General features: G+C 39.1%; 2 protein-coding genes across 2 annotated transcripts in view; both read left to right on the plus strand.

The window, feature by feature from the left end:
* The first annotated feature begins 1,488 nt into the window (after positions 1-1,488).
* On the plus strand, positions 1,489-4,776 carry med4 (mediator complex subunit 4). The gene is made up of 7 exons (XM_063498825.1): positions 1,489-1,573; positions 2,104-2,170; positions 2,755-2,925; positions 3,265-3,322; positions 3,428-3,514; positions 3,599-3,730; positions 4,096-4,776. The coding sequence occupies exons 1-7, from the start codon at positions 1,503-1,505 to the stop codon at positions 4,266-4,268; spliced, it is 759 nt and encodes a 252-aa protein (XP_063354895.1). The 5' UTR covers positions 1,489-1,502; the 3' UTR covers positions 4,269-4,776.
* A 1,953-nt stretch (positions 4,777-6,729) lies between these two features.
* The window catches only part of sucla2 (succinate-CoA ligase ADP-forming subunit beta), a 30,908-nt gene continuing 24,089 nt past the window's right edge, over positions 6,730-13,548 (plus strand). The window contains exons 1-2 of the mRNA XM_063500290.1: positions 6,730-6,843; positions 9,860-10,055. Of these exons, the coding sequence (XP_063356360.1) occupies positions 6,760-6,843; positions 9,860-10,055 (280 nt within the window). The 5' untranslated portion in view covers positions 6,730-6,759. The remainder of the gene's footprint in view (positions 6,844-9,859; positions 10,056-13,548) is intronic.

Consider the following 13,548-nt stretch of genomic DNA (forward strand, 5'->3'; position numbering starts at 1 on the left):
TACATTTGGGTGTAAATTTTATACAATTAACGTAATTAGTGGGAGTAATTTATGCATTTATTTCTTACATTTTAAGCCCAAAGAGTTGTGCTGAAAAACTTTAGTATTTCTCTGTAATGCAGAAAAACTGAGATGTATTGTGTAATGTGTAGTTAAACTTCTTTGAAATGACAGAAATGGGAGTTAAGATCAAATCTGGTTTTATATTTACACAAGAAGTTTGATATCCCTGCCATAACATAAGAGAAAATAAGAAAATTAACATAATGACAGGAACTTGATTATGACTAAAAACATAGTGTGTTAAGAAATAGCATTCAACATAAAAATCCAAAATGTAAATAATTTAATGGGCTTCAAGGAAATATACACATTTTTGATTTACAGAAAAAAACAGAAGAACTGTCAGTTTTACCTAATGAGCTATATAATGAATTCAGAATATATCTTATTTCTTTGATTCAAATATCTCAACAAACCACGTGAATAAAATCAGGCTGTAATGTGAGTTTTCATCTGCGAAAAGCAATATCCAACCATGAAATACAGATTCACAGTACACAGCTTGCAAGAGAAAAAAGTTTTATGTATTTTATATTTTAATTACTGTGGCACTTTTCCAATTTTGTATAAATGCTTGCATTACATAAACTTTTATGAAATTTTAAGCAGGTTTGTACTTTTATTTTGACGGTCCGGAAGCTTCTTCAGTTTCGGTTTGCGCTGTCTACGGCCTGCCACAGATCGGGGGAAACAGCCTACATCTGGGAAACGGCTGCTTCCCCCTGGTCGGGGACATGGGAACTAAATAAAATAAAGCTGTGTGAACACATTTATATACAGTGACAAAACAAAACAAAACAAAAGATTAATGCAATTCTTTCACGCCAGCTGGAATGTGTGATGTGTGATATACTAAAAAAAACACACACAACAACAATGAAAAAAAGATGCCAGAAGTATTGTACTCATTTTTATTTTCAAGCGCTTGAATCGTTACTTAAATATTTCCACTTTATTTCCCGTCATAATAATATATATATTATCAACCTTTCCAACTTAATGTACTCTTTATTTTTTTATTGGTGTCGCTTTTCGCTTGAATCAAGGTGAAATACGCTGATAATAGAAAAATATATTTGACGCTCTTACTTGTGTAAATGAGAGGTAACCTATAATTAAAAACATAGGTCTGATAAATAAGTGCAGTGCATTAAAAAGTTAAAAAAAAACCCGGAGGAATTTATTTGGAGTAGATGAACTGAGTACAATTATAGATTATATTATAGATATATAAATAAGGCACCATAAGTCTAGGTTAGAATATGGCTGCCAATAATATTAATAACGCCAATAAATGCTACGGAAGTGAGAACAGGAGTCATATCTCTAGCATACCCTAGAGACCAAAACGCAAATTGCCCGAAAACAACAAAGACGAAGAAGAATAATTTTGGAACGTCATTTCCTGTCTTGCGCAAACCAGAGGAACGAAAGTAAACATGGCGGCGGCGGAGAAATCGACGAAGGAGAGACTACTGTCTGTGCTGGATGATTTGGAGGTTTTATCCAGGTAAAATTAAACTTCGTGTGAGCGTTTTCTCGTGTCTCGTGTAAACTGTTTGGTAAGCTATCAGTATTTTATCTGTGAAGAGATAAAATACTCGGAGCCGTGAACTAGCACCCTCAGTTTGTGCTGATTACTAGCAGACATGCCGCTCATTGGCCGAACCTACGGCTTTTCTGAAAGAAAGATAACGAGCCCTGGGATTTGAAACAACCTGAAACACTGTTCTAATTTTTCTGTTGGAAACTGTTAGCAGTTAGAAGACTCAATGTGTCCATTTTATAAAACAAGGTTGTTGAAGAGTTTGTGGGTACTACACTCTACGGCTAATAGTAATTTTCCAAAGGAAACTACCACAAGAACGGCCAAAATGACTAATCAGAGAAACAAAGCGAACATAGGCGTGCAGAAAACGATCATCAGTATGAGCTTTAAAAAGTAAATAAATATATAAACATAGAAATTGATTTGTTGGATTGAATTGTGCTTTTTGACCCATTTTTAATTGTGTGTGTGTGTGTGTGTGTTCATTTCAGGGAGCTGATAGAGATGCTGGCCCTGTCCAGGAGTCAGAAAATGCCTCAACCTGGAGAGGACACGCAGGTAACACCCCACTCAGCCTTTAGTCGACACACAGAGATTTAAACAAACTAATGACCATCACAGTGACTGTCAGACCATGCGTAGTCCTAGGGTTAGTGGTGATCAAAGGCCTTCTAGAAGCAAGTCTCACTATGTGGCAGCTATTCTAAAATGTCTCCAGCTATATATTTGGTCAGTGTTGTGAAACACTGTCCAGTTTGATACTTGTCTGCCACTCGGTTTCTGTATTTGTCCAGTTTCTGGTACTTGATCTTCAAGTTCTTTGTGGATTTGCACAGTCTTTTGTTTTTTGCTTTTTAAAGTTTTGGTGAGACAGGATCACTGTTTCTTTAAGGACAAACCTGTGCTTAATTGCTAACCATAATTTGTTTTAGATTTAAGCATTTAATTTTAATGCGGTCACATTTGAAGATATCTAGTTCCTTCCAACTGATTTTCTGTCGTCTTGTCCATAAATCTTTCATAGCTTTTGAACCTTTTATTGTGTTAGACTTAAGTGATTTTAGTTAGTTACACTAACCTGTATGAAGCGTATGAAATAGGAAATCTTTGATAACAGAATGTGTTGATGCTTTATCCATAAGATCCTGGAGCTGTTGGTGCAGAGGGACAAGGAGTTTCAGGAGCTGATGGAGGTGGCCCAGCAGCAGGGGAAGGTTCACCAGGAAATGCAACTGCTGGAGAAGGAAGTGGAGAAGAGAGATAGTGACATCCAGCAGCTCCAGAAACAACTGAAGGAAGCAGAACACATCCTGGTGGGTTTGGCTTGTCTCTCTTTTTATCCAGAGCTGTGCAGCGCTGACAGATTGAAATAAATGCTCAAATGTTTTAAGTATGCTGGTGTAGCTGATACTGTGCTCTTACAGCAGAGGTGTTCAGGGTTATAGTGTTGCTATTGTAATGTAAAGGGGCCTATGATTCTCTTCTTTTTCTGATATACCGTGTTACAGATGTTCATATTAAACATGGCCAAGGTTTAAAATAATGAGGCCAGCATAAAAAGAGTCATGATAAACAGAAACTACATCTTCTTTAAATTCTAATATGTGAGAAGTGATAAAGAGGATTGATATATTTCTGTCTATCTGTTTCAGGCCACTGCTGTTTACCAGGCAAAAGAGAAACTGAAATCCATCGAAAGAGCCAGGAAAGGTGAGGGAACACTCCCGACACGTTCTGGTGAAAGCTATGTTTGATGGCTGGTTTTCTCTTTGATGGCTTGCCCATAAATTGACACTGTTTACATGTTCTCTGCAGGAAGCATCTCATCAGAAGAAATCATCAAGTATGCTCACAGAATCAGTGCCAGTAACGCTGTGTGTGCTCCTCTCAACTGGGTGCCAGGTATGTGCCAGGCTCTCTGTATCTCACACCGGGTGTTGGTAAAAGTTCATGTTCAGCTTCATTCACTGTTGTCATACTTGACAGGTGATCCACGCAGACCGTACCCTACCGACCTGGAAATGCGTAGCGGGATGCTTGGTCACATGGCCAACCTGTCCACCAATGGTGTGAACGGTCATCTGCCAGGAGACGCGTTAGCTGCTGGGAGGTTACCAGGTAAGTCCAGCTGAGCACTTAAAGGAAGGAGTACCCATGCCTCCTGACAAAGAGATTTTAGATGAGGTCAGAGGTTTGTTACGGTGATTTCAAAATGTATCATTTATCAATTTATCATTATAATGATAAAAAGTTAAAGGATGGCTCCATTATTTTTCTTTTTATCAAGTATAAACACTGAACACAGGTTTTATTTGTTGCCATTCAGACTGCATCTACATCAAGCTCTGTAACATAAGAAACTTGGCAAAAAGTACCAGCTTTCAGATACTATATAAGGGAGCTGAGAGAGAGGCTGAGATAAGTAGTGTCAGTCAGTGTCTGGCATTTCACAGAATAACCACTTTTCTCTCATGTCACCTCAGACGTCTTGACGCCTCATTACCCGTGGCAGTCGTCTGATGTCTCAGTGGGGATGCTGCCCCCTCACCATGGCAATGATTTTGGCCTGGAGCCTCCGGGTCACAACAAGGAGAACGAAGATGATGTAGAGGCCATGTCCACAGATTCCTCCAGCAGCAGTAGTGACTCCGACTAAAAGCGTGTCTCAGAGTCAAGAAATGAGACGTGTGTGTGTGTGCGCGCGTGTCTGTTTGTTCGACTTAGAGCTCACCAGCGAGCAACATCTGAGCAGGCATCTTCAGCTTCAGTCATTTATTGTGCCTCTGAGAAATTGTTTTTTTTAAATTTACCCTTTTTGAATATTAGTGAGTTTATGGTGTTAGTAGGTGGATTATGTTCCCTTTGGACAGAACCAGGCTAACTGGCGTTATTATACAGTTCAGTGAAACTACTGTATAAACTAGAACTAGCAAAAATGAACGTGTCATTCTGGACTCCTACATGAAAGGAGACAGACCAAAGAATATCCTTCAGAAAACAAAGACAATAATTTGCCTTCTTTTGCTCTTTGGTGACACCGTGTGTGTGAGAGACTCGATGTCTAATTTTAGTTGGTCACGGTCAGAATGTTTGCAGCGTAGTGTAAGTTGTGTAAATATGTCTGTAAATACTCAGTCTTGTAAATAAATACTTTTTGAATACAATTTTTTTTCTACTCTTTTTGTGTCTGGATTTGTTGTTTTGTTATTCATGTTTAGGAACACCAACTTTCAAATGTTCCTGAACAGCATTAGATACAGTCAGAGGTCATCTCATCCATTACGATTCAGTACGTTTCATGGTGCAAGGTGTTGGCTGTATGTTTTTATTTATCAAATCTTTGAAAATTTGAACTGACACGTGCTGGAACACTATTTCTCACTGGAAGTGGAAGTAGAACATAATGCAAAAGAGCAATAAGTACATCAGGGCCATCTTGCATTTGACATAACTTTTTTGAGTGGAATGATAAGGAGATAATAGAGATACAAGCCAGAAATTAGCACTGGGTAGAAAAGGTTTCATTTCTTGTTACATACAAGTGGAACTAATGTCAGAGTGCAACACGGTGCCTACATGTTGTTGTTGTTGTTTTTTTTAAATGAGCCATGAGATATGACTTCATTTATTAATTTACAAGTTTATACTTGACACTAAGAATTCAGATTCAGAAAAAAACAATAAAAAATTGTGTTCATTTTGAGATTTTGGTTGAAATTTCGAAATTTCGACCTTTTCCCCCTCACTATTTTGAGGGGGAAAAGGCAAAATGTGGAGATTGCACATTGTGTTTATGGTTAAAAATAAACAATTTACTTGTAACATAAATCGATTCTGAAGTACGATTTTACTAGCTCATCTACGCAAGGCACTTTGTAGAGGGCTTTAATCTCTACATTTCGACTTTATTCTCAAAATACTCATTCCTAGTTTTTAAAAAAATAGTATTTTGAATTTTTTCTCAAAAAGGTTTTTCAACTTTGTATATATATATTATTGATTATTCTGAGAATATATATATATATATATATATATATATATATATACAGTGTATATATTACAGAATACCGAATACATGCCCCAAAATGTATTCTGTAACGTATTCCGTTACGTTACTCAATGAGGGTAACGTATTCTGAATACTTTGGATTACTTAATATATTATCATGCTGTTTACAACTACATGAATGTACTATTGCTGTGATTTATTACTGTTACTGAAGGTCCGAACCGTAGTAAAGGGACCTCTGGCTAATACGGTGGGTTCCGTGTCGGGCTCGTAGCTGAAAACTAGCTTTACTTTGTTGTCTGGGTCAACTTTGCTAGCGAGAGACAGAGAGGCGTTGAAAGGCTGCTCCAACGGAACTTATTTTTTCCGGAGGAAAACAGGAACACAGTGTACAGTTGAGTCTTAATAGCTTACTTACAAATGGGCTCGTCAGGCACTCTTCTTGGCTGCAGTGGTTATTATTATATTTACATGCTTCCAGCTCCCGTTTTTGCTCCGTGACAGCTCGGACTTTTCCTTTCTCTCCCTCCCTCGCTCACAGACACATAACGTGTATGGTAGTCCATTCTCGCTGCAGCACGGACTACACTGCCCATGAAGCTACATTCTTTAGGGCCATGCCTGTAGCATTCTGCCTTTTAGCTTAGCACAACAACAACAACAACAAAAAAGCGCTCTCTCACCCAGGAAACACGCAGAGAAAGAGAGAGAGAGCGTCACCCTGTAACCATGGCAACCGTAACGCTGCCGCCTGGAACAACAGAGTGTAGCTGTCAAACAAACCCAAACAGTCCTGACCCGCGACAATATGAAACAGGAAAGTACCGCCGTGTAATCCATTTATTTCAACAAAGTAACTGTATTCTGAATATCACCTTTTTAAACGGTAACTGTAACGGAATACAGTTACTCATATTTTGTATTCTAAATACGTAACGGCGGTACATGTATTCCGTTACTCCCCAACACTGTATATATATGTATGTATTTTCTTTTTTTATTTGGCCATAACATTCCTTTCATGGGACTGAACGTCAATTATGAAGTTTCCGACAGCATTTGAAATTACCAGAGGGGAGGGCGTCTTTGGAATCGCACTACGCATGCGCGTTCAATCCACTTTGCTGTAGAGGGAGACATGGCGACGTCCCTGATTTGCGGCCGTTTGACGGCTAGCCTGAGAACTTCAGGGGCTAGAAACACTATTAGCTCCGCTTGTAAGGTAAGTGTGTATCCACAACGGAAGACAACGTTTGGGCTTTCGTGGAATGTGTCTGTTATGGCACCACACCTTCCCCGAGGGTTAAAAGTTCTCCGAATCTGACAGGGTCAAATTTGACATTAGCACAACTCCATTGAGTTTCCGTTATTTTGGCTAACACGCTAACTAGCACATAGTTAGCATGGCCGGCTGTCAAATCTGCAGATTAAGCAGTAAACGGCCAAAGAATCACTGTGCCCTTAGTCTTTTCTGTAGCCGTACACTTCGTGTGGCTGTGAACGGCATTCTTGGTGGAGGATATGCTCAGTGAAGCTCAGTGACCTCCACCGGCAGCTGCTACAGCTTCCATCCCAGCGATTCCTCCCCCGTGGCATCTGTCCCGCTAAGTCTTCTTGGGAAGTTATCTGGACAAATCCGCTCAGGCTCGGAAGCATAAACAGCTTTCACTGCAGAGATACGCTGTAAATATACAACGGGGGGAAAAGCAAGATAAAATGACGGAAGAGATCTAACCGGGAAGAGCGCGCAATTCAACCCGGAGTCCATTACACCAGGGCCCCCATAAGATAGAGCCTGACCAGCAAAACTCTGAATACTCTACACTGAGCAGAATGACGTTATTTTTGTCGTATTGGTGGGAGGCTTTGGGTCTCGACATTCTGGTAGATGTTCTTCTGATACCACCAGCCTAGACATTGCTGCAGACACCTGACACCACAGGACAAACTCAGTGGTCTAATGGCTGTGCTCTGGCAGTCCGGAGCTGTTTTGGAAGCATGAAGAGGACCTACACAATACAAAACAGCTGGTTTTAGTGTTTTGTCTTATCGGTGGTAAAAGTATCAGCATTCTTAACAGAAGTCTTTGTGTCATCTTAGGTGAAAGTTTGAAATGCATGTAAAACTTATTTTGACACATTCTGTTCAGATAACATCAGCAAAGCTTTACATTTGTTTTACTAAAAAGGTATCTGCAGGTTGTTGAAGCTCTCTAAAAGCACTGCATTCAGTTCTTTTGTCCAAAACTCGGAATACGCTATTTAGTGACAAAATATTAGCATTTTTTCAGCTAAAAGATTTTATAGGATACTGGTTTGAAAGATGGTTGAAAGGTGTAATATAGATCAACGAAAAAGAACGGTGATCTTTAAATTGTTTCATTCTTTTTAGGCTACCTGTCAGGACTCCGTTTGCCTACATTTGTATTCATCAATAGGAATTTTTGAGTTATCCATCTGGAAATGTGATATAATGTATATTTTAATTGCAGTATTGTTCTGTTTTTTCATTTTGGATGGTGTAACAGTGAAATAATACATGTGTTACACATGTGGTTGCAAGAGGGACTTTAAAAGTCTTACTTGAGTAGCCAACAAAAAGTCTTCAGTTGCTCCCTTTTTTTTCTGTTCATTGTAATCTTGATAGTGTGTGCACACCTATTAGAGTTAATAATGTCTGTTTACACACACTTTTGCTTGTGATATAATTTTATATAGTGTGTAAAGGTAACAGAACAAAGTAATGTTTGACTAATTGTCTGGTATCTGAAACCTCAAAAACCGTGACAGGTTTAGTTCTTCTTGTTCTGTTTTAGCTAAGCACTCATTTTTCAGTCACAGGTACGCCATACTGGTACCAGGGGGGATGCCTTTTGGCCTTCAGAACTGCTTTAATTGTCCGTGGCACAGATTTAACAAGTGGCTGGAAACATTCCTTAGAGATTTTAGTCCATATTGACATGGAGCATCACACAGATGCAGATTTGTCAGCTGCACATTCATGGTGTGAGTCTCTTGCTCCGTCACATCCTAACGGTACTCTGTTGGAATGAGATCTGGTGATCGTGGAGGCCATTTGAGTACAGTGAGAGCTTTTAAATGATGATCAGTTTGTACTTAAGGCCCCAGAATGTTCCAAGAAAATATTCCCAACACTATTATACCACCTCATTAGCCTCAGCTATTGAAACAAGGCAGGATGGAGCCTGTTACGGTCAGCTTTGATGCTATCATCTGAATATCACAGCAAAAATCCAGAATCATCATTCTGTTGACTGCTTTCGGTGAGCCTCAGTTCCTGTTCTTATCTGGCAGGAGTGGCACCTGGTGTGAGTTTCTGCTGCTTTAGTCTGAGTGGTTATTGGAGCTACTGTTGCCTTCTTGTTAGCTCAAAGCAGCCGACCATTCTCCTATCACCTCTGACATCAACAAGGCATTTTTACCTAGAGAACCGCCACTCACTGGATGTTTTCTTTTTTCAGTAAACCCTAGAGGTGCAGATCAGCAGTTTCTGGTACTCAGACAAAGCCCGTCTGGCAGCAGCAACCATTCCACCGTCACAGTTACTTAAATCGCTTTGTGTCTCTGGTCTGATACTGAGTTTGAACTTTAACAGGTTGTCTTGACCATGCCTATTTGCCTAAATGCTGATTAGATATTTGTGTTAATAAGTAAATATGTGAAGCAGGTGTACCTAATAAAGCAGCCAGTCGTCTTCTTTTTTTTTTTTCTTGACCAAAAATAAAAGGTTGTATTTTTCTTTTGGTCCACTGATTTAGTTGAGGAAATAAACGTGATTGTCTCATGCCCAGCTGACATGCTTTGAGTAACACTTTGTTTCACATCCTTGCTGAAGTTTCCAGTGTTGCTTTTGTGGTCCTACGGACTGTGAACGATTCTCTCTTCCTCCAAGGATGGTTATGTTTTGTGGTGTAGGAATTTTATCTCGTGGGTTTAGTGTCTGCGATTTTCACATGTTGCTCTAGCAATATTGAGCAAAAGTTCTTCAGCTTTTGCTTAACAAGTGTGCTGCCATGGCATTGTTTGATCAGATTTAGGACATTTTACATAGACTTTAAATAAATCCTTTTCTTATGGACAGGAACAACACAATGATGTGTCTGCTTGTTTTGAGTTAAAAGAGATTGTTTACTTGCAGGTTAGATTGACATTTGAAGATGGCAGATGTACTGGTTTTAAGTTCACTGCTTCCTGTGCTTGTTCTTTCTGTCCCTTCAGGTTCTTGGTGGTTCTTCAGGTCTGTTTGGCGGCCATGTGTCCCAGCCCCAGCCCCCTCACGTGCAGCAGCAGCAGAGGAACCTCTCGCTACATGAGTACATGAGCATCGGCCTGCTGAAAGAGGCCGGTATCTCTGTGCCGGCCGGCATGGTGGCTAACTCCTCAGAGGAGGCGTACGCTGTGGCCAAGCAGATTGGTAAGGCTGAACAAGGTGTTAACAAGCAAGTTCACTTTCACTGGTCTTTTCTCAGACAGTTTCAGGCTATGATTTTAACACGTTTGGTAAACTTGTTTAAGCAAAACTGTCAACATCTCCACTTCTCCATTGGGAGGCTTCTATACTTTTTTCTATTTTGTGTTGCTGTAAATGAAGCTGTGATTGGACTGTTGACTCAGATCACCTTTTATTCTGGCAAACTGTGAATTGCATTATAATCCTTGAAATATGTGACAATTCAGGTTGGGCAACGGCTTTGTTTCCAGAGTGAAATTAGTCAACAGCTGTTTGACGTGTTGCTATGTAGTTTGGTTAATATATTCTCCCAAGAATGATCTGTGATAACTTTTGTGTTAACTCTGCATAGTTTCAGGGTTTTAGTTGTTTAAAATTGGCAATGTGTGGCCTAAATAATGTTTAAAAGATCATAGGCTAATTATTGAGGAAAATGTTTAACAATTGTGGTATTATTATAAATATCCAACTCCATGGTGATACTTTCACTTGACATTCTTAAATACGGTGTAGGTTTTAATGTGCTTCTGCTTGGTCATAATGTTGTGTGTTCACATTTTTTGAGCCACTGCAATTTGAAATGTGGTGATAGAGCTTATCTTTATTAGTTTTATTTATTTAGACAAAATTGTGCATGGTGGTTTGTTCAATAGGTCAATGTCCCCGTGTCTAAGAAAACCTTAGTATTATTTTTGGTATAAAACGCAATAGAGGTCATCAGTCTATCCTGTGATGTATCAGATTTGGGGTTTTTCTGTGTGGAGTTTGCATGTTCTCCCTGTACCTGGGTATATTTGTCCTATAGCTGTACTGGTATTTGAAAACATGCTAAACATGTACATGTGCAAGCAGCCACACAAGAGGTGTACCTGTATAAAAAAAAAAAAAAAAAAAATTGTATGTTAAAGCTTCAGTTTAAAAGGAAAGGACCAGATTACAAACCTGACTGGACATTTAATGTTATTCCCTTATGTCTGTGAGAATATTGTTTTTTCACAACATAAAAAAGGCCTAAATTGCTAAATCACAATGTGTACCTCATTCTGTCCCAGTGGTAGCAGTGAGAAAGAGTGTGTGGTATTGTAAGCCATGAGTTTCCTTGGAGACATTTAAAAATATGACCTTTGCTGGTGAATTACTGTTAGATAAGGACAAAAAAAACCTGTAGTTCTGTTATTTAGAACAGTTTAAGTGACTATTTAAGTGATTTTAAACACAATGTCCAATCTCAGTCAAGATGCACAGCTCCACACTTTAATGGATAAAGAAGCACTGACATTTGAAGATGTTGTATATGCATTTAATTACAGAAGCCTTGAGAAACCCAGCAGGTTAAACTTCCAATGCCTTCAATGTGAACTGACTGTGGCAACATTAACGTTTTAAATAAATCATAATTCAACCTTGTCTGTAAAGAAGCCAAATTACATTAGTACTGTTTCTATTCCAAACAATCTCATATTGCAATTCTTGTTTAATAAACAAGTATAAGCCATCACTTTCACAAACTTGAGTAAGTACAGCAGTCTTACGTTTGGAGTCGCTGTAGTTAAACTCTGTTGTGTCAAACTTCAGTCTGGAGACCTTTGAATTTAGCTACCACTTTAGTAGTGTTATGAATGTATTATGAATGTTTTATCTGTTAATGGTCCACCACCAAGCCACTGTTGTGGATTTACTAGTAGTGATTTTCTTTGGTTGGTCTTATATGAGCAAGAAGAGCACTTTAGAGCTAGGGCTGTGCGATATGACCAAAATCTAATATCCCGATATAAAACATCTATCGTCCAGATAACGATATAAATCACAAAAAATTTAACATTTTCTGTAAATTCTGTGAATCTCGGGTAGGTGAAGTGTTTCCAGCTGGGCGTCGTGTACCTGGAGTCGAGTGTTTTAACCGATGCATGAAACTACACATTTTTAGACATAGGTTGTAACGGCCGCCGTTTTCTTTGTGAGTATTTATTACACGGCGTGCTGCGGGGAAAAGCCTGTTCTAACATTTGAGTCTAAGGTTTATTTTTTAGCACCTGACGACTCTTTTTTGCTTCTCATCCATCAATACTCTGCATACTTTTTCACGTGATTCCGTTTAATTTGAAAAGTCTCAACAGGATCTTGAGCTTTATTGTGAAAGGTTTATGTGGAAAATAAACAAGCGGACATGCGATGGTTTTACCGTCATTGTTGCTAACGACAACCCATAAAAACAGGCGCTTGTCCGTCCTTAGTGTGGTTATATTAAATATAAGAGAAAGAGAGAACTTTAAGAAATTAATATAGCCACTACAGTGACCATCAAAACGATGAAAAACATATTGCCGTAAACAGTTTATTTTGCGACACCACGAAACAAACGATAGCGTAAAATGAAACGATAGACGTTTTTATATCGTCATCCGATATATATCGTTATATCGAACAGCCCTATTTAGAGCTATGTTTGAAATGAAAAACTTTAAAGATGCAGGTGTTAAACATTTTGACCCCATTGCGCTGCATTAGACTTGAAAGCATTTCAAGAGATGGAATGAAAGTTTTGACTTTAACCACGCTATTACTCTCTGACAAACCCAGTGGCGTGTCTATCCATTTATGCTGCTAACTCTTTCATCACCCCTCTGGACCTGAATGCCACTTGGAGGCTTTTCTAACAGTGTGTGTGTGTGTGCGTGCGTGCGTGCGTGCACGTGAGTGTAAGAGTGAGACAGACAGAGAAAGACTCCCTCGCACACCCAGTCTATACATAGCCATCTTCTGCTTCAGTGGTATCAGTTGACACTCAGCGTGCACAGTTCTTGGATAGAAAGAAGATGCACCTGTTGGAATCAATACACACCCTGTTTCTTGTTCATTGTAAATAACATGAAAGGAGCTGCATGCCATGTTATTTTTTTCTCCTCATATGTTACTCCTGTCTGATTTTGCTGTTTATGTTCTTTAAGAATGACTCCTTGACAGCTACCCCTTTGACTGAGACCATTTCTGAGGAGGCTTGGACGCCCACATTTGTGAATGTGCTAACTCAAGAATAAGACTATGTAAAATTTTGATACATTAGGTGTATCTGCTAGGAGGCTGAGTGGTACCACTGGCTGCTGCCACGTCTTCTTTTGTCCTCCACTTTTCTAATTTCATCAAAATTTTTAAGAAATTTTACAGACTGCTCTAAAGAGCTTGTTTGAGACAGAGGATGAACTGTGATAGGGTGTGCCAAGGCCAAGTATAAGATAAAAGGAAATGATTAAACTGAGCTACGCACCCCCCCCCCCCGTCCCAGAATGAAACTGTGTATTGATGAAAATGAACAAAAGTACTAATTAATGGAAAAAAAACTGAAACATGCTGTGTGCTACAGCATGCCATGCTGTTCTTAAGGAAGTTAAAGCTAAATGTGTATATAACTAACTATTATCATGCAATATTAGCACAGTTAGTGATAAGTTGCCACCTA

Source organism: Pelmatolapia mariae, linkage group LG16_19 (genome assembly GCF_036321145.2).
Source record: "Pelmatolapia mariae isolate MD_Pm_ZW linkage group LG16_19, Pm_UMD_F_2, whole genome shotgun sequence".
Lineage (NCBI taxonomy): Eukaryota > Metazoa > Chordata > Actinopteri > Cichliformes > Cichlidae > Pelmatolapia > Pelmatolapia mariae.

Bases quoted from the DNA above. Each gene is read 5' to 3' on its own strand.
- med4 (XM_063498825.1), top strand. From the start codon at position 1,503: ATGGCGGCGGCGGAGAAATCGACGAAGGAGAGACTACTGTCTGTGCTG. The intron at 1,574-2,103 runs GTAAAATTAAAC...TGTTCATTTCAG, and splicing joins GATTTGGAGGTTTTATCCAG to GGAGCTGATAGAGATGCTGG. The intron at 3,323-3,427 runs GTGAGGGAACAC...TGTTCTCTGCAG, and splicing joins CATCGAAAGAGCCAGGAAAG to GAAGCATCTCATCAGAAGAA.